Here is a 21,699-nt window from a genome sequence, read left to right as displayed (position 1 = left end):
GGTCTTCCAGCAATGGAATGCTTTTGATTACTTTTGCAAAGTCTGCATGCAGCACATTGCATTGGCAGGATTCAACACTTGATAAGTCTCTAAATAAAGGCTACAACAGCAGGCATGTAGAATTGAGTGACAGCAGCAGGAATATGCTCATATAGTTTGATTTTATTTTTTATGACCCAGGATGCTTTCTCTATAGGTTCATCCCCACAGTTTTAACAAAAGCATTTTGGAAGTCCCTGCGCTTTACATTGAATCAAACAAATAGAGATTGAGAGAGAGAAGACACAGCATATGCTCCTACCTTTAATATGTGGTGGGAGTTTTTAACGTGTGGTATAGGACAACAGTGGGATGGGAAATAGGCAAATTATTTACATCACCAAGTATAATAAGAAAAGAATTCATACAGTAAAGCAGAGAATCTTCTATTCTTTGCAGCTCAGTTATAGTAGGAATGCACACAGCAATGGGATGCTAGCCAAAATCCTGTGAGACTGTCTTATCAGTTACCTGCAAACATATCAAGAGAGGACACTTCCTTGGAGCATTACAAGGGCTGATCCAAAGCAAAAAACCTCAGTGGAAAAGCACTTATCCCACGAAGAAATAATATTCAGGCATCTGCTTGAGAGCTAGAAAACAATATGAAAAAAGCCTAATTTTTCTGATGCATTTAAAATAAGACTGCTATAGGGAACAATCCAGCATTAGTCCCTGTGGGGATGGACTAGCCAATCTAACAAGATTTTTCCACTAATCAGACCATGATCTATCTGGGCAGATTCTACCAGTGAGAAAAGTAACAACTAATGAAAAGTTAAAATGTTAGAACCACCAAAATTTACACTCTCTCTCCCTCTTTAGCTAGGCATTAATATCAAAATCATAGTACCTAGACTTAAGACCACTTTACAAAGTTAGGAAGCCCTTCAATGAACGTGGTTTCTTCCCACAAACCCAATCATAAAATTAACTTCTAAGGAACGTGTTGAAATATACAAATACCTGCATAGACTCTACTTATTGAAGGTTTTTTTAAAAAAATCAGAATAGTTTTAAAATCATAAGCATCTCTCTTCAGTAAGGAAATATACAGATGGTGCAGAGCTGGTGTAAAGGCTCTGGGCCACACCACTATGGCCCCTGGTACAGGGGATGTGCTGGGGCATCCTGAAAACCTGAGAAGCCTTGGCTGCCAGCATGAACTCTGAAAATCACTGTCAACCAGCACAATTCAAGCTGCCCTCAGTTGCATCTCAGAAGTTCTAAGACACTCCTTAGCAGCCCCAGGATCAGGAAGCCACAAAAAACATGATGTAAAATGTGGAATAAAGGAAGAAGAAGAATTCCATGACATACTACAAAAAGGGGGGATGTAAACAAAAAACTGTTTAACAGCAATAGCCTGACCATCAGCAAGATAAAGCAGAAATGCTAAACACAAAAGCAAATGCAACCTCTGATAACATCAGAAATGTAGGAGTGGAAATTCTTGGTTAATTATAGGGACTTCTGGTGAGTATCCAACTGCAATAAATGGAATAAGAGTGCTAATATATCGAGAGCATATATCTTTGTACAATAAATGTTATTTTAAGTAGTTTAAATCTTCTATCAGGAATCGGGAGATAAGATGTCGAAATAGAAGAATCAAAGTTACCTCCAGGTTAACAATAATGTACAGAACCAGTAGGGAGAGTGAATTCAATATTTTTTAAAGTTGATTGTATATTTTATCTCTTTTCCCCCATCCTTTTTATGTTATTTATCTTCATAAATTGTAAACTACTGCATGTTATTACATGCTTTGAAAGTGCCCAGCACACTGAGGTTACTACTATAAACCAAATAGCAGTAGAAGGAAGGAAGAAATAAAATAAATAAATATTACCACAGGGGTGTGACAGATGATCCACCACTCCAAGAGGCCCTGAATTCCATGGGTAAAATCCTGACCCCAGTGAAGTCAATAGCAAAACACCCAACGGGGTCAGGATTTGACCCCAGGATTCAAAATCTGTGATAAGTGGAACACTTGCCTGATGATCATAGCAATCCCAAATTAAGTGTTTGCATAAGATTTCCATTACAGAAATTATAAAAATCCTCAACTGTTTCCTCAAGTCCATTTATTTATTCAGTTGAAATGTTGAACCAGAGCAAGTATGTAACATTTGGGTAAGGCTTACAAAAATGGCATTAAAACCAAGAAACTTAAGCCCAGATCTTCAGAATTAACTAGTGATTTCGGATGATAGCTTAGGAAACCATATTAAAGAGAGCCAGACTTCCAGAGGGTGGGTGCTGGGGACTTTCTCAAAATCAGAAAGTCATTAGTCACTTAGTTTTTGAAAGTCTTAGGATAAGACAACATTATTGGAAAAACAAAGCCAGTGAGTTTTTCCAGTCTCAGCATTTAGGTCTGAATATTTAGGCCACCTTCAGTGGGATAATGTATATTGCTAATGGTTGGATTTAATTTATGAAAAGAGTAGCTAGGAAGAGGTGATAGTGGAAAGGTGATACAGGAATCAAATGGCCTCAAAAACAACTGTAAAGTTTGGTGGTGCACTTAGGTGAGATTTTATACACACAGTTCTTATTGCAAATTGGATAACTGCCTATGCTTCAAAGGGGAAATGAAGCAGGAATTCCCTAATTTATACTTGATTTGTGCAAACCAGCAACTGCAAATTATTTATAGATGAATTAAAGCAATGGCTCCCAAACTAGGGGCGTGGCTTGTTCAGGGTAAGCCCCTGACGGGCCGGTCCTGTTTGTTTACCTGCCACGTCCACAGGTTTGGCCGACTGCAGCTTCCAGTGGCCGCAGTTCTCGGCCAATGGGAACGGCAGGAAGCGGCGCAGGCCGAAGGCTTACCCTGAACAAGCCACGCCCCTAGTTTGGGAACCACTGAACTAAAGTAATGGCTTTAGCTATTTGCTGAAGTTTATCTGTATGAATATTATGTACATCTCCATGCAGAAAGTGTTCTGTTTTCGGATATTAAAACTCACTTTTAACTCCCTCAATTATACTTTCTAGATCACATCAAGTTCAAGGAATAAAAATGCTATGTATGTTCTTGAGGGGGAGTATGCCAATAGCATCTTTAAAGTCCGTGAAGACACCGGAGATGTGTATGCATTTGAGAGGCTGGACCGAGAAAAGAAATCAGAGTATGAGCTGACAGCTCTCTTTATTGACAGAACAACCAACAAATCACTGGAGCCACCATCTAAATTTATCATCAAAGTCTATGATGTTAATGATAATGTTCCTGTGTTTGTACAAAAAGTATTCAATGGTTCTGTCCCAGAAATGTCACCAGTAGGTAAGTTCTTTGACTACTCATTTCTCCTTATGTTTCTGTTTAACAGAGGGGATTTTTAGTAAATGTATCATGTGATAATTCCTTCTCTAGGAACTTCAGTCACCAAAGTGACAGCAGTGGATGCTGATGACCCAACCGTTGCAGGTCATGCCACAGTCATATACCAAGTTATTCAAGGAGAGCGCTATTTCACAGTTGATGAATCTGGTAAGCATGACACACACTTTTCAACTTTTACCATATACTTTACAAATGTCACACGTTTAAGCCTTTATCATTCTAGCCAAGCCAGAGAATGTGTTGGAGGTTTAGTTATCAGCAAGAATGTATTTATGGAGAGGTTTTGTTCTGGTGACACTGTCTGTATTATTTAGGAATGTGAAAGTGAACTGAAAAACCAAAAGGCATTTGTGTACTAAATGCTGGAGGGGGAAGGGTAAAGGGGTGCATTTCCTCCTGGAGAAGGCAGGTGCAGTGAAGGCACAATAGTTCAAGGCTGAAATTTGCAAATGAGATTGAGCTGAATTTACTGACAACTTCAGTTTCGACTGAGATATCACTCATGCCACTGACCAGGAATAAGAACAAGATAGCATAGAAATATTGTACATCACTGAAATTCTTACAATTGTTATTGGGCGAGATGTGGCTGTATCCTAGACCCTTCACTCAGTCTCTCCATGGGCACCAGTAAGTGACAGACCCATGCCTGTATTTCTCCCAGGGTGGAATCCCACAAATAACCCCACTTTTAGATGGAGTCCTCATGTCACAGTATCCCTGTTCGCCACCCATGAGTCCTCTGCTACAGACTTCCCTTTGGCATCTGTGACCAGCTGGTAAATGCAGTGACACAGAACAGCCTCTTCAAAACAAAAGTATTAATAATTTATCCATTGGAACATAACAGGGAGGGGTAAGGTTAAAACAGTATGCATATAGGCTTTTGTTATCTCACGTAAACCTTGACTTGCCTAAAAATGTGCAAGTTTGTCCCAGGACAAGACAGTCTGCACCTCTCCAGCCTCTGCCCCCATTTCAGTCTGACTTTCATTGTCTCCCCTGCAGAGCTCATAGAGAGGCAATCCTTTTATCTGTGTCAAAGTGTCTTTGTCCTGGGACCCCTGAACCTAACTAATCCAGTTTATGCATCTCACTGGTGGGATGAGAGGTAGACTTACAGCAGTTGATTTGTCCCTTAAGCACTGGCAATTGATTTAGTCATTATCTGCCTTCCTGGAGATTTGTAAACCCACCCAGAATTGTAGTTAACTAATTTTTTGTATATATAAATACTGTATTTACCTCTGTCTATTTTATGACCACCATCATGCTGTCTGCTATCTGGGGCAAAGAGTTATCTCCCACCGTCTTCATACTAATAACAAGGCATAGATTCACTAATCTTTCCAATAAGTTTTCTTCTCTTTCTTGCAATTGTCACCTTTTTGATGATATAGTACAGCAGAAGGGGTCCTATAAATATTCAGACTATAGAAATACATTATTTGAATTATGTAAATGTACTTTACCATTTCCCAGAATATTTATGCGTAAAAATAATAGCATCAAGCTGAGGTTTTTTCTATAGATTAACTAAAAGGAAGTGTGACAGCTTTTCCGGACACCCTTTGAGACAGTGTACAGTGTGCATTTTTTCACCACCCACAGTCAGCTGATCATCACTAAAGAAAAAGGATGCATCATTTGTTGACTGCCATATGACTTCCATTGTTACATAGTTTGGCTGGATGTATATGCATGCAACGTAACACTAAACTTGACTTCTCCAATAAATTCATGGAGACTTTGCTCTGCAGGTCCTCTCGGACATTTGGGAGCTATTGTTACACATGAATGTGCTTGATCTGCCAACTTTCACTGTGTCCAGCCACACTTCAGATTATTCCCATGCTAAGTAGAAATAGGGGGAAGTGCATGAGCCTGATTATATTCAAATGCACATAAAACACTGCTTCTACAGAGTACATGTACACGCTTTAAGGGCTTTACCCTTAATCCCAAATATCTGACCATTTGTTTCCTGATTCATTCATCATACAATAAACATGGGTATTAGATGCACATGTTTAAACCAGTAAAATGTTGCCAGCAGTACACTATGCAAGGATCCATTACTTTTTCCAGCTGCAATACCTCTGCAAAGGATATCTATAATAGGATAATACTGTTTAGCCAGTGTTTGTGGATTTGTAATCAAAATATTCAAAAACTCCAAATACAGCATGGAGACATACAAAATGTCCAAAATATTCCATCATCTAGAAATCAGATTTCTAACCACAGCATTAGAAGCAATATCCAAAATGCTAGTTAAAGCCAACAGCAGAAGTACACACAGGGATATCTAACAGAAGATTGCCGTGAAGTGAAATATGCTAGAATAAATGTGTGACACGTTGGACCCTCCCAATTCAGGGTGCCAGCTGATGCATTGGGTCCCACTGAGCCCGCCAGTTCCACCAGCCGAGACTCCGTCACCCTGTCCTGCTGCAGCTGTGTGCACACACACACGTCGGGACGCATCCAGCTGTAGAATCACACAGAGTCTGCAATCAGCTGTGTGTGGAAAGACTTAGCTCAGGGAATTGCCCAGCACTCTAGTGCACACACCTTCTGGACAGGGCCGGCTCTACTGTTTTCACCAAGCCAAGCAGCACACCGAATTGCCGCCGCAGACGGGGGGACAGTCCACGTGCCGTTAAGGAGGCACGCATATTTCCGCAGCGACGGCAATTCAGCAGCAGCTTCTGTCTTCAGCTGGAAGACAGAAGCTGCACCGCCACGGGCAGCTGAACATAGAAGCTGCCGCCGAATTGCCACCGCCCCGGAAACACGCGTGCTGCCCTAATGGCACATGGACTGCCCCAGCTTGCAGATTGCCGCCCCAAGCACCTAAGTGATATGAGATAGAAAACATATTAAAACAGATTACTGAGCACATGCGGAAACTAGGCTTAATGCAGTGTTTCTCAAACTGGGGTTGCCACTTGTGTAGGGAAAGCCCCTTGTGGGCCGGGCCAGTTTGTTTACCTGTGCAGTCTGCAGGTTCAGCCGATAGCAGCTCCCACTGGCCATGGTTCGCTGCTCCAGGCCAGTGGGAGCTGCTGGAAGCCTTGATCGGCCGGACCTGCAGACTGCGCAAGTAAACAAACCGGCCTGGCCCACCAGGGACTTTCCCTACACAAGCAGAGACCCCAGTTTGAGAAACACTGGCTTAATGCATTAAAGAAATTAGCTACAAATAATAATTTCTCACCCTAAGTGTTTTATGCAGGTTGTAAAGTTTCTTGAAGGTAAACGGCACTGCTTTCAGCTTAAATCTCCAGGTATACCCTTCACAGGCTGACTTTTCTTGCCTGAGCTCCCCTGCCCAGCTTAGTTCCTTTGTTTCTTCAGCTGTTTTCAACAGTCTTTCTTCTTGGGGAGGAAGGCAGTGAAGAAGAGCCAAGATGAACTCATTCTCCAACCTTAAATAGAATTTACATGTGGCAGGAATCCTTTGTTTCCTAGTTTGACCCCCACTCCTTCTAGTGGAAAAATACCAGAAGTCTAAAATGATGTCCAGTACCAGGTGACATGATCATCTGACGCTGCAGTGTTAAAACAGCATCCCAGGAAAATCCTCAGGAAGGAGGCTAGATTAGCATCTTCAAAGTCTTAGTGTCCTTCCTACTGGCCCATTCAGGCTGTTAGCATACTGTCTGGTAGGCATTCCCCAGGTGAAGACACAGTTGTAATTATTACATAGTATTTCTAACTTCAGATACAGCATAGTATTTCTAACTTCAGATACAGATACAGAAATTCATACAAATTAGGTAATCACATTCAGTAAATCATAACCTTTCCAATATACCTCACATGACCCATCTTGCATAAAATATATCTTAGTTATGCCATATTCATCTCACAACAATATTTCTATGAAGAATATGGAGCATAATGTCACAAACTGATTCTTTTTAATGTGTTTTTTAAAGGAGTGATTTCTACAGCCATAGCTGATTTAGACAGAGAGAATCAGTCTACATATGAAATTGTGGTTAAAGCAAAAGATTCTCCAGGGCTTCATGGTGGGGATTCAAGCACTGCTACAGTCATCATTACTTTGTCTGACATCAATGACAACTTCCCTACATTTGAACAGCGTAAGTTGTGAGACTGATTTTTTGTTTGAAAGGTATGAACAGGTATGATTAAAACCAAATGGTTTTATCAGAGTTTATCCAATCAAGATGTATTGCTTTATAAAAATTGCTAAAATATCACCTGAATGAACAGAACTTCCTTCCTTCCCGGTTCCTCATTCACCCCACCCCACCCAGCACTGTACATATAAGGTTGATTAGAGTCCCTGAATTTTGCAAAGAAGCTGTGATGCACAGCTAGGGCAGAATAAATCCATTCTATGGTATCTCGCTCATTCTGTAGTGCATCTTGACATTTTTGAGCATCAATGCAGTTTTTAAATAATAATCTCAGTATTCTCTGTGAAATTATGTTTTTGTTGCTAAACATAAATTGAGATGAACAATTAACAGAATTCTCACTTGCATGTGTTGGGGGGGCTGTGTTTGTTTTTGTTTTTTTAAACAGAATCATTCCACTTTAAAGTCTTTGAAAATGTTCGAGTAGGAAGAGAAGTCGGCAAATTGAAAGTACAAGACTCTGATGATCCACAAAACAGAAACACAAAGTACAGTTTTGTCAGAGGAGATTATAGAGATACCTTTGAAATTATACCAAATGCATTCACCAACGAAGGAATAATTAAGCCAAAGAAGGTACAATTCCTAGTGACACAGAAAAATGTGTTGTTTGTCATGTTGACAATTGATATCTAAGCTAGCTATACTCTAAAAACAGTATGGAATAGAAAAATCCAATTTTTATTTTTTTTTTTAGTTTCAAAGTAATATATATATTAAGTGAATTGATTCAGTATTATTACTAGGGTAAAAACTCATTTTCCCACAGTGTATAACTGAGATTTACCTGATCAGATTCCAGGCTGCACCCCTCAGACTCCCCTCAGCTTGGTGTCTCAGTTTCCCCTGTCCTTAGGTATTTGGATAGCTTGGTAGACCAGTGATTTTAATGCTTTGACTTTCCGAACCCCCTTCTGGAGTCAAAGTCCAAATGAAATGAAAAATTCAAAATCTTCCAGTTAATCTCTTTTCTTCTCCCTTTTCTAAGGTTTTATAGCCTCCCTGAACCTTCACTGCCTTTCCCATCCCTTCCCGTGGAAACAGGAGGGTTTTCACACTACCTCCAGGTACTGTGGTAGGGCTCCAGGAGCCTGGGCCTTCTCCAAAACCCTACCTGCCTTCAAGCTCCCAAACCGGCATCACTGGTACCAGGGACATTTCCTGATTAGTTGCAACAATACCAACCCCAAGAATTCAAAAATCATGACTCAGCCCCCACCCTCGCATCATGATACATTATAAATTTGGTTTTGTTTTTATTGGCATCCTGCTTCATGAGCTGTTTGAGTATAGTCACTTCATGTTTTCAAGCTTTTCTGTGTCATCAACAGGACTAGAAGCTTTCTTTTTTTTTAATTTTTAAGTGAAGCTGAGATTCTCAGATCCCTCTATTCCAGCATCAGAACTTAAACACAGACAGACTTCATAAAAATCATGAGACCTGGTAACACTGGCCTTGTCACTAAGCCTCATCCATGGCCCCTTCCTGTAGTATTCAGTGATCCCACAGTGCTGAAAGTGGCAAGTACTTGCAGATTCATTGTGATTTATTCTGAGTCTGTTTCCAGTTGGCTGAGCATAACAACAGCTTCACAATGCCCCACCCAGATGCTCTTAAAAGCCCAGCTGCTAGCAACAATTCCCAGCACACCACCACCAGGTCTCTTAGCATCTCCTGCTCCCTGCAGACCTCCCTCATAGTGGGGAAAAGGCTGCTGCTTTATACAAAGCAGGCATGGCGCTTCCTCACCTGCTCTAGCATATGATCTGCAAGAGGGTTGGGGAAAAGAGGAGTCAGGACTTGAACCACTTAAAGGCTCAGTTCATTGTTTGAAGCACATAATGGACAAGAGTCATCCATGGTGCAATTTCAGTGGAACTGGTGGAGTTTCCAGAAGAATTAATTTGTCCCCATGCTTATGCCTCAGAGATAAGTTTGCACTGTCATCTAAGGCAAAACGTCAGTGTAACTTATGTAACAGTTTCAAGGCTATTGTCTCTGCCACTATGTCCAGTCATAAGTTTAACACCTTTATCTCTATTTAATTAGCATGTTTCAGATTAGTGTATTATATAAGGAACAACTGGGTATCTCAAGCACTGCTGTCTACACCAGGGGTGGGCAAACTTTTTGGGGGCCGAAGGCCACATTGGGGTAGGGAATGCTGTGCCCCGCAAACAGCCTGGCCCCCGCCCCCTATCCAACCCCTCCCACTTTCCACTCTCTGACTACCCCCCACCCATCCAACACTCCTCTACTCCTTGTCCCCAGACCGCCCCCTCCCAGGATCCTACCCCCATCCGACTCTCCCAGCTCCCTGTCCCCTGACTGCCCCAACCCCTATCCATACCCCTGCCCCCAGCCCCTATACAATCCCCCTGTTCCCCGTCCACCCTAACCTCTGCCTCATCCAACCGCCCTCTGTCTCCTGACTGCCCCCTAGGATTCTCTGCCCCATGTTCAACCTCCCGGCCCCAGCCCCCTTACCATGCCACTCAGAGCAGCATGTCTGGTGCCACACCTCCCAGCCAGAGCCAGACACACTGCCACGCTGCCCTGCAGACCACGCAGCCCCACCACCCAGAGCGCTGGCGGAGTGGATGCAGGGGAGGGGGGACAGCAGGGAAGTGGCCACAGGCTAGCTGCCCGGCCAGGAACTTAGGGGCTGGACAGGACCGTCCTCTGGGCCGGATGTGGCCTGTGGGCCGTAGTTTGCCCACGTCTGGTCTACACCTACACTATCTACAAGGTGGAGATGGACTGAACCTGCGAAATTAGGGATGGTTGGTGATTTTCTTAAAGCCCCAGCTCTTACAGTAATGTGATTGCAGGAGAATCTCAGATTTCATTAAAAAAAAATAGATTTCTAGCATTTACGGTAGAAGAGGGGAAAAAAATGTGAACCCTAAAACAGAAAATGAGAACACAAAGAAATATGCCCACATTTTTTACTTATCAAAATCTCATGATTCTGATGACTTGTTACATGGTTTTTGAATGCTTGGGGCAGAATACCAACTCAGATTATGAGCATCTCAACATTCAGAGCTGTTTGAAGATGGTGTTTTATTTTCTTGAATCCTGGGCAGGCTGTGAAACCTCTCTCCGATGTTCAAGTCGGATCCAAGCTTTTTTGATTCGTGCCCACGTCTAATCACTCAAACTATCAGTACGGTTCTCAACTGTCCCTCCAGACTGAAGCAGCTTTTCAATAGGAATCCTGAATATACGTACTTTATAGCCTTGGCTTGGTGTGCTGATGCCTGGAGCCAACCCTGTGTACAGTGAACAAGTTTGGCTGAGACGCCCATCGTGGCCAGCGAGTTTGGTAGGCAGAGCAGCAACAGACCTTGGGCATGCTACTATTGACTGCATTGCTGGCTGTAGTTTACAGTTAAGGGTCTTGGCTGTCAGGCAAGAAAGCCCCATCTCCTGCCCTCAATGAATGTGGAGAAATGTCATTGGCAAGGGCAGAGATGCGAATTTCCATCTCACCTTCAAAGAAAGGAGCTAGGTCAGATCACTCTAGGCTGGCTTTCCTGGCTACGGTCAGAGATAGCTGGCTCTGACTGAAGCTTGCAGCCACAGAACTGCAGACATAAAATTACAGACTGAGATTTATGTGCTGAATTTTGAATAAAGACTAGATCTGTGGAAAAAAAAGTCATAAGCTGCTCAAGTAATAAATGCACAGAAAAAGGGAGAAATGCACTGAATAACTGATTCCCTGATAATCTAGTTCTGTTACAACATACTAGCATTTCCAAATCACACGTTCCAGTATGCCTATATAGCATTTTTACTACTGACTGAGAATGTCTCTCTTTTCATTTAGCCATTGGACTATGAAAAAATAAAAGAGTACAAGTTTGACATTGAAGCAACTGATCCAACGGTTAATATGCGTTTCTTCAAGCCTGGTGGGACAAAGAGCATTGCGACCGTTACCATTGAAGTTCTTGATGTTGATGAGCCTCCCATCTTCTCTCAGCCATTTTATGTTTATAAAGTAAAAGAAAACTACTTCACAAAAAACCCGCTTGGCACAGTTTTGGCAGTAGATCCTGATGCAGCAAAACGGAAAATTAGGTAAATGAGGCTGGATACTATACCAGCTCTAGCAAAATTGTTAAATTCTCAACACTTTAAGGAAATAAACAAGTTGGCCAAATTTTCAGAACAGCATATGCAAAAATGCATAATCTGCATGTGCAGTCTCTCTCTCACACACACACGTATATATATATACACACGTGCAATAACTTCACAAAAGTTAAGCATCAGGGCAATTACCACATACAGTCACTATGATAGCACGTGCGCATTATTCCTACACAGATTAGCAAACAAGTGAAAATGCACAATTCTGTATGTCTTACTTCATGTTTATGTACAATCGTTGTTGCAATTTTTTATATTGCAACTACTGCCTTGGCATGTATAGGCTCAAAAATTAAAATCAAGTGAACTAATTTAAAGTCAGCAAAGGAGTAATAAATAAATAAATTCATATAACAGCAAATTTGGGAAAGTTTTCTAGCTGACGTAAGATATATTGGGCTACTTACTCTATTCTGGCCCAGGTAATTTTGGGGGGAAATTCTATCTGGTGAGGAGAGCTGGAAGAGAAGAAAATAGTTCTCTGCTATGTGTTTGAAGCTTTAAAAAATGTTAGTTCTAGAGGAGAACAGTTACCAAAGCTCATGGTAAAGGCAAATTATCAGATCTGCAGTTTAACATACCACTTTGAACAACTTCCAGACCTTCTGCAATGAATCACTGAAATCCTACACACTGTATTACTATTCTTGTTTTGTTGAGGATTATCCTTTTTAAACAAAAAACAGATATACCCTCCGAAGATCCAGCCCTAGTGGGGACTATGTCAAAGTATCCAATAGTGGAGATATCTTCATCTCAAAGCATCTGGACAGAGAAGCCAGCGCCTGGCATAACCTTACCGTGGCAGCCCAAGAAATCATGGCAGAGAGTAAGTGTTAACTAGAAACCTGTTTCACTGAGGGGAAAAAAATCAGTATGTTTCTTCTGAATTATCATAGTTTAAAAGAGAAAGAAAAGCCCCCAAAAACAAAACACCCACCTGTCAACATTTGACACAAGCTAATGCACCCCTTTGATCAAAATGCCTATGTTTGCCTTAGAATGATTTTGCATTGCAAATGATCAAATCCAACAAATGTCTACTTCAGCAAGTGAGCAGAGTATCCTTTTTTTGGAATTTGGCCTATTACTATTATGCAAATTCACTCAGCTTATTAACCAGAATATACCTTGTTTCTCTCTCTGCCTCTTAAGCTAGTCAGCGGTTCTCAAACTTCATTGCACTGTGACCCCCTTCTGACAATAAAAATTACTACATGACCCCAAGAGGGAGGACCAAAGCCTGAGCCTGCCCAACCCCCACCACCCCAGCTGGGGGGGCCAAAGTTAAAGCCCCAGTCCAGCTGCCTCAGGTTGGGGAGGGGCAAAGTCAAAGCCCAAGGGCTTCAACCCTGGCGGGGGTCCTGTAACCTGAGCCCTGCCACCCATGGCTGAAGTTTGAGCCCCACTGCCCAGGGCTGAAGCCCTCAAGCTTCAGCTTCAGCCCTGGGCAGTGGGGCTCAGGCTTTGGCTTCAATCCCGGGCCCCAGCAAGTGTAATGCCAGCCCTGGTGACTCCATTAAAAAGGGGTTATGACCCACTTCGGGGTCCCGACCCACAGTTCAAGAACTGCTGAGCTGATATACCTTTGAGTCAGTGCATGGCTGACACTCAACAAGCAGTCTGGAATAGCAACTATTCCCCCAGGATGTTAAGACAAATGGATTTGCCCAGAGACATCCCCAGAGCCTGCCACATCATCGTCATTCACACCCACTTATTGCAGGAAGGGCACAGAGCTCCCCTTCCAAAGCATGCAAGGTGGCAGAATCCCACTACACAATTGCTGGGACAGCAGCAACCCTGCATAGCCTCATTCTAAAGTGGCCGTGTCTGAGTCCTCCATCAGAGGCAATTTCACCTCTAATAATTTCCTCTTAGTTCAAAGTACTAGTAAAATTGAAGGGGGAAGGGAGGAAAAATTCCACATTACCTACATCCTACTGGATTTGCTGTATGTAACTGTCAATATGGCACTTTAATGATACTCAAGAACACTGGTTGGTGAACATTAAAAGGTGAAATATAGATTCTGTAACATACATGTATGTTTTAGTTTCAAGATTGCTCAGCAAGTCTTCTCCAGCTAGAATCCAGAAACCAGATTTAACACTTAGCCTTCAGTACAAATGCAAAGAATCCCTTGAAAACGCTAACCTTTATGCCTTGATTTCTAACATAAGTCTTAGGCCTGGCCTACACTGAGGTGGGGAGGGGGAGAGAAGATAACGTAGCTGAAGTTAACGTATCTTAGATTAAATTTAAATTACTTACTTCGCATCCTCGCGGCGCTGGATCTACAGCCACATCTCCCCCATTGATTTTGCTTCTGTCTCTCTCACTGCTGGAGTTAAGCAGTCGACAGGAGAGCGATTGGGGATCAATTTATTGCATCTACACTACATGTAATAAATCAATCCCCGATAGATCGATCGCTAAGCTGATCTGGTGGGTAGTGTAGATGTACCCTTAGAAAAAGCATCTGGCCTGATTATACTCCCACAGTACAAAAAGAGCAAAATTCCCCTCATGTCCATATGTAGAGCCATTGTAACCACTTCCTAGGCCAGACCGTTCAAAAGTTCTAAGTCCTGCCATAATAGCCAAGGAGTAAGTGGGAAGGAAGGATAGCCAAAGTTTGTTATACTTTGGCAATCTTCAACTGGCATACATTCCTTTGGAGTTACAGACAGCTGGCACAGTTTAGAGCAGCCCCTAGATTGTTATAACCTACACAGAGCCCAGCACAGTGAATCAGGGAGCCATAACCAGCTCCCCCATCCCATTCCACCCGCTGTCTAACAGATCTCTGTGCAGGAACAAATCTGGGCCTAAATTCACATCTAATAAGTAAAAGTAGGACAAGCATAAATTACTCAACGTGTGATATATTGTACTATTCATGCTCATTATGAAGAAGTTCCATGAATGATGCAAAGCACAGGACCAGAGTTCTGTATGGGGCTCAGTCTGTAGCCGTCTGAATGATAAATCATCCATTTTTTTATGTTTATCGTTTCAGATAGACTGTCTGACATAGAATCACATACACAGGTTTATATACAGGTTCTTGATCAAAATGACAATGCTCCAGAATTTGCTTATCCTTATGAGCCCAAAGTGTGTGAAAACGCTGCACCAGGAAAGGTAGGTAATAACATGAGGGGGTTTTTGCCATTTATACTTAACCATACACCTTCAACCACAAGTTAAACCACAACTTTTTTGATAAGAGTTATCCTGTTTGCTAATCCTAAATACTGATCTGCGTGTGCTTCCAGTGGCTACTCCATGACTACACTGACCTTCGAGCTGTCAGCACTCAAGACTTTTCTGCTTCGGTGTTTTTGCTGCTACAATACAGACCTCTATCACTTGACCCACTCACATTACATCACTCTCCTTAGTCCCTCTCCCTCCCATCAAGCAGAAGGTCAGCAGAATACATGCACATTAGCCATTACATTACAGTTCAGTTAACCCTACAAGACGGCAGTTATCACTAGCAATTCATTTTCATTTACCTAATATTCATACATGCAAAACCCGAGCTATGTAAAATAGGCAGGAGAAAACATGAGTAAATATTAAGATTGCAAATTTCATCAGCACCCAATTTGTGTCCCAACAAATAGAGTTGGTATTTTTAGGTGTCATGGGTTCCTCAGCTGCAGCCTTTACATGAAAGTTTTTTGATTTATATTCATTCATTTACAGTCTTCGAGCCAGATTCTACTATTTGATGGGAGCTGTGTATACAGACCCAGGAGTAGTATTTGACCTTTAACTTGATTTTGAAATACTTTTTGGTATATTATTTATTGATGTCGTATATATTTTTCATCTGCCATACATGCAGCAGCTGTATTGTGCATTTTGGGTATTTGGGGGAGATTTTCAAAAGCAAGCAAGGAATTTAGGAGCAGAAGTCAGACGTTCACTGTTATTAGTGCTCTTAAATCCATTAAGCACTTTAGAAAAAAATGCACTTAAGGTATTTAAATGAACATTAGTTTATTCTCTTTATGGTTAATTAGAAGCCATGACACAGCCACACAGCAGAGTAGGAGAGAAAATCCCTTTCCTCTTTGTGTGGCAGGATTCAAGCTACCTGGCTTTTAGCACCTGTCACTGTGGGGGAGTATAGAGGCTCTGCACCAGTTGCTCTCAATAGAAAGTAAGCAGGGATTTTTCTGATTCTCTCTTCACACCAGCCAGTGGATCTGACTAGTCATGGGACGGGGAAAGGAAGCAGTTCTTTGAAGAGGGTTTTACTCAAATTACTCCTATTGCACTGAGAGGGACAGGAGGTCCCAGAAGGCACCGTGCCTCTCTGGGGAGTCCCTCTGGATGACCTCTTACTGCAGATGGTCCATGAAAGGCCCAGCACAAAGCTATTGCATTACATAATGAGTGTTTTTACCACTGGGTGCACTGCATACCTGAAATTTGAACTTTGGGATCTTTATAGGTGATAATCAGGATTTCAGCAACTGACAAGGATGAAATGTTGCCTGGCGTTAACTTCAAATATTCCCTGACCACAGAAGATAGCAACTTCACATTGGTTGACAATCACGGTAGTGTATCCTCTCAGTAGTTTTCAGTAGATAGCAAAAGAGAGGCACCAAGAAACATGAGGTGAAAGCTACAGAGATAATCTCTGATGTGTCCAAGTGGGCTATTGTTATTTATAAACAGGTTAAGGCTTTTTCAGCAGATAAAGTGTTGTTCATGCCACCCAACTATTTGTGGGGTTCCTTAAAGGCTCAGTTAGCCGCAAGGGATTGTGTCAGATAATTGATAATCTATAAAGAAAGTTAGACGTTGAGATCATCACTTAATTAGAACTCATTACCTTTTCCAGATAACACAGCTAATGTCACCGTCAAATATGGACAGTTTAATCGTGAGCTGGTGAAAATCCACTACCTACCTGTCGTCATCTCAGACAATGGCACGCCAGAGCTAAGCAGCACAAACACACTTTCCATCAGTGTCTGTAAGTGTGATGAGAAAGGAGAATTCACGTTTTGCGAAGAAGCAAATAAGCAAGTTGGAGTTAGCATTCAGGCACTGGTGGCAATTTTTATCTGCATCCTCACAATCCTTGGTAAATATCTGCTATTTCAAGCATACTCTGTTCTTGACATGTTCTTTCTAACTGAGGTACCTGAAGCTTTGTGCTTATCCAGGATCAAGAGAGTAGGTCACATTCAGTAAACTCTTGCATTTACTTTCTTTTTGGCCTATTAGAATAGTTGTCTTACTGTAACTAAGGAGCAGTTGTAATTTCACCAAGTATTAATATTATTTAGGCATAAGTGTACCTGAGATCTGAACCAGAGAAATAACAGGGCCCCTGTCTCAAAAGGCTGAATTCACGTGGGCACAACATGTAACAATACAAGAAGACACCAATAAAAATTATATTGCATAATACGTTAATGGTGCGACAATAGGCTGCTGTACTTGATGTATGGGTACTGAAGCTTTTGTGAATGGAAAGCTAGTATCCAGGATTGTAACTTGGGTGGCATAAGAATGCATAATGTTAAAAAAAATTAATATAGCATGTAACGTGAACTGGCTGACGTGGGGATTGGTTGGGTGATGGAGGTGTTCACCATCAGTTTGAGTTTAACATGGACTGGTAAGTGTGAAAGTGGGTATTGTTTGATAGCCTAGATGTTAAATGATTGAATGGTCCAAGCTCAGTTCCTAGTGGACAAGTGTCCACATCACAACGCCACACCCATAAGTCAGCTTCAGGAAAAAAGAGGTCAAACACCAGCCAATTATGGAGAATGAACTATGGTCTCTCTGCTAGAGATATACCCTCCAGGGCAGGGCTCAGGCATATTGGTAGGGCAGCATAGGGAAAGCTTGCACCGCTGTTGCCTGTTCTCTGTTCATGAATACAGGACTTCAGGCTCCAGGACTAACAGTCTGGTGCTGTAAAAATAAAGTTCTAAGGAGATGACGAAATCAACACTAAAGCAGATTGATAGAATGCAAAAACGGGCCCCTTTTGTGAACACATCAGTCCTACGTTAGGAATGTTTCAGATAACATTCAAAAAAAGAATTTAATAGCATTTTTCCTGCAAAAGAATTTCAGATTATGTTCAATTTTAACTACACTGAGTTTGGTTTACTCCAATTCCCTATATTTGCCTTTATTTACAACTGCTGGGATATGTTTTCTCTGCAGTAATCACGTTGCTGATCATTCTGAGAAAGAGGCACAAGAAAGAGCTGACTGTACTCAGGAAGAGTGTGGCAGAGATTCATGAGCAACTTGTGACCTATGATGAAGAAGGTGGTGGTGAAATGGACACCACCAGCTACGATGTGTCTGTGCTCAACTCTGTCCGCAAGAATGGCATGAACCTGGAGCCTGGGCCCTGCCTGTATGCACAGGTCAAGAAGCCAACAAGAAATGGAAATTCTGGCACTGGGGAAATGGCAATTATGATTGAGGTGAAGAAGGATGAAGCTGATAATGATGGGGATTTGCTGCCATATGACACCCTTCACATTTATGGCTATGAAGGTGCTGAGTCCATTGCAGAATCTCTTAGTTCTTTGGAGTCAGGTTCCTCTGATTCAGATATCGACTATGACTTTCTAAATGACTGGGGTCCCAGATTTAAAATGTTAGCTGAGCTTTACGGATTGGAGCCAAATGAAGACTTTGTATATTAAGTTCAAATCAATTGTGTTTAGCTTTTCCCCCTAGAGACATATAGTAAAGCCAAGATGCAACCAGTATGCAAAAGGAGGATCAACAGATCTTTACACAAGAAGCGCAGGTTGTAACTATGATTCTAGACACCAAAAACTCAAAGCATTTTGGGTTAAAAGGTTACAATGAAATCCATTTTTTTTAAGTAATGACATTGTTTTTGTCCCATTCCCTCAGCATGGGTAGCCCAGATAGCACACTGGCTCCTCCACTGACACTAGTTCTCTAGGACCCACAGGTGAGCGCCACAGAGCATGTCTTTTGAATCATTACTGCCCAGCACCTGTGAAAGTTTTCCATATATATGCTGATGCCTACAGCAGCATGCCCCCGATTTCTTCCCCATTTCATGTGGTGTCATACACTTTTATCAATGTGAAATTAAGAACAGAGGAGTCTAGCGACTCTGAGAAGGAACATATTATGGAGGCACTTGTAGTCACCTACCCCTCAAGTCTGCCTTGCCTCCTGTACCATCTTGTATGGATAATCCATGCCTTTGCTTCCGCAGCAAAGGGGAGGATCATCATTTAATATTAACGATGATTCCATTATGTTCAAAGAGAATCATGATTTCTCCCTTCTTCCCAATTCACTAGTTACCTTTCCACTCCAAAAATGGGCTACTGCAGGAAGGTAGTAGAACTCTTTGGGATTTTTAGAAGACCACCACAGTGGTTTTAATTGGTCATTTTTGAAAAGCTTGACTGTGTGGACTTCTGGCACCGTCCTGGAGTATTAAAATCTCTCTTTATCCTCAGAAAAAAATATTTTCCTTTCTTAACTAGGATCTTGGTGCTATTCAATGGAATATACCCTGCTGGGCAGGAAACTTGCAGATCAGGTGGAATATTAAGGCGCCAGAACTGTAGGTCTCACTGGATTGCCACAGTCAAATCACAGGTATTACAGGCTAAGCTGGCATGGATTTTTCTAGGAGCTTTCTTTTTAACATAGTTGAAGGTATTCAGCTATTTCAGGAAAAAAAATTCAAGGGTCTCATTACTGTGAATTTTGTTTTCAAATAGGTACTGTAAAATGGGTATTTTCCACCTAGGGAAGTACTGGGGACTTCCAGACCAGACTATTGTATCTGTGTACTCTACTGTCTGTCTGAAAGACCAAGGCCTGGGCATAAGCAAGGTTTTGGGTGTCACCACCACTACATCCCTAATACTGCAAGACACACGCACATACTTAACTTCACGCACAGCGAGGAGTCATCCCGTTCAGCTGAATGCCAATGCACATAGTGCATCAAGTCAAACAAACATGTATGTTTTTCAGGATCTAGGCAAGTGATGACTATGGGCTGGCTCCTGCTCCCACTGATGTAAGACTTCCATTGATTTTAATGGGAGCAGGGTCCTGCCAATGAGATACCCAGTTTTGCAGGATCTGTAGGAATTAGTTTAGCTGATCTCTTGATTTCAGATTGGATTTTATATATAGTCACGAATCCAAATACTAAAGTTGTCTTTTTTAAACCAGTGTAGTGGAATTTCACTGATCTGCATTTCACTAAGCCACCCATAGTGATACACAAAAACCAGCATCCTTTTTCAGCAAAGATTTAATAGCAAGGGTATTAAATCTGTAGGGTGGTCTCATTATTAGTACTTCACTACTTTTTCAAAAATACACTCTACAGCATTTAGTAGGACACTTTCATCAATTATTTAAATTATAGTAACGTTCCAAACACAGGCCTGATCCAAGCCCATTGGGAGTCTTCCCATTGGTGGTTGGATCAGAGCCTTTATAAATAATGTACTTTTTTAAAAAAAAATTGTTCATTTAATCATTAATTTGCAAATCCAGTCCTCAGTGCAAGTTAGTGAGGTTCTACTGATGACTGTGTTATAAAGAATTCTTACTAATACTTATATTTTAAGATTTTCATGTGTAATAAGGTGTTGCTATTCAACAGGAAATGTTTAGCTATAGAATTATTCAGTGCCACAGCTAAAGAATCTTCTGTAAACAACGTCCAGATAACATTTTCTATAATCACTGTGGGGTTTTTTGCAGTCTGCTTTATAACATTATTCTAAGGAACATTGTACTGATCTCTACTGTACATCAAAGGTGTTTGCACTGGATATTTTCTTTTAATATTGCTGTACTTGTTCTGTTTTTACTTACATAAAAGCCAAATTCAAATGTAATGTTATTTCTCTGTGAATTAATAAGCTGCATGCATAAGGCAATAATAGGCTTTTGGGTGATCTTGCTGCAGTTAATTCAGTCAAAAGAATGCTGGAATCTGTTAGAGAAGGGGATAGGAAGTCATCAAACCCAGAGAACAGTAGACATGTGTTCATAGAGGAGCTCTGCGTAAAAATGATTTTTTTCATGCACTTGGAAAGCTATATGCTAAGACAGTGGTTCTCAAACTGTGGGTCATGACCCCATTTTAATGGGGTCACCAGGGCTGGCTCAGTCTTGCTGGGGCCAGGTGCCGAAGCCAAAGCCTAAGCCTTACTGCCTGAGGCCGAAGCCCTTAGGCTTTGGTTTTGCCCCCACCCCCAGGGCAGTGGTGTTTTGGCCTCTCCATATGGGGAGGCAGGGATGGGATGGGTTCAGGCTTCAGTCCTCCCTCCTGGGGTCATGTAGTAACTTTTGTAGTCAGAAGGGGGTCGCAGTGCAATGAAGCTTGGTAACCCCTGCTCTAAGACCTTTTTCCCACAGAATCTTCCATTCTCAGACATCTGATTTCACGGAGACCCTTTTCCAGGCAAATCAGAGCTGTGCAACACACCAGTTTTCTTGTCATGTGAGGCCAGATTTTCAAGAGAGCTCCCCCCAGCATTGAGGGTGTGGAGATCTTTTGAAAGTTTGCCTACAGAATCTATGCAGTTCTAGAGAATACTGTTATAGTATCAGCCAGATCCCACACATGCAGGATGGAACACAGGAATCAAGACCTTCTCACCCAAAAATACAATCTTCTATTGTTTGAACTAAAGGGGAGTCTCCATTAGCTACCACTAGAACAGTTCCATCCTGAGTTATCAAATGTGTTCAGTGCGTCCCCTGATAATTTTAGATGACCAAATGGAGGGCATTTTCAATGTAATTCACAGATAGCTGGGGATATGAATGTGATTGAGATTACAGGGAATTTTGCATAACTGTTTGAGGAGACAACAGTTAGAGGAGAAATTCTTATTTCAGTTAATAGGGGGCTTTGGTTTTGGAGAGTAAAGTCGCAACTCCTATCC

The 21,699-nt window shown here is 41.8% G+C and overlaps 1 protein-coding gene across 1 annotated transcript in view; it reads left to right on the top strand.

Annotated features, from left to right (window-relative positions):
- CDH5 (cadherin 5) overlaps window positions 1–20,148 on the top strand; it is a 50,690-nt gene extending 30,542 nt beyond the window's left edge. The window contains exons 3-12 of the mRNA XM_032803761.2: window positions 3,046–3,334; window positions 3,425–3,541; window positions 7,339–7,506; window positions 7,955–8,142; window positions 11,403–11,656; window positions 12,415–12,557; window positions 14,751–14,875; window positions 16,200–16,308; window positions 16,596–16,841; window positions 17,942–20,148. Of these exons, the coding sequence (XP_032659652.1) occupies window positions 3,046–3,334; window positions 3,425–3,541; window positions 7,339–7,506; window positions 7,955–8,142; window positions 11,403–11,656; window positions 12,415–12,557; window positions 14,751–14,875; window positions 16,200–16,308; window positions 16,596–16,841; window positions 17,942–18,435 (2,133 nt within the window). The 3' untranslated portion in view covers window positions 18,436–20,148. The remainder of the gene's footprint in view (window positions 1–3,045; window positions 3,335–3,424; window positions 3,542–7,338; window positions 7,507–7,954; window positions 8,143–11,402; window positions 11,657–12,414; window positions 12,558–14,750; window positions 14,876–16,199; window positions 16,309–16,595; window positions 16,842–17,941) is intronic.
- Window positions 20,149–21,699: the final 1,551 nt, after the last annotated feature.

The sequence above is a fragment of the Chelonoidis abingdonii genome, chromosome 19 (assembly GCF_003597395.2).
Source record: "Chelonoidis abingdonii isolate Lonesome George chromosome 19, CheloAbing_2.0, whole genome shotgun sequence".
NCBI lineage: Eukaryota > Metazoa > Chordata > Testudines > Testudinidae > Chelonoidis > Chelonoidis abingdonii.
Note: the sequence above shows the minus strand (reverse complement) of the source record. Positions and strands in the feature narration are given on the sequence as shown.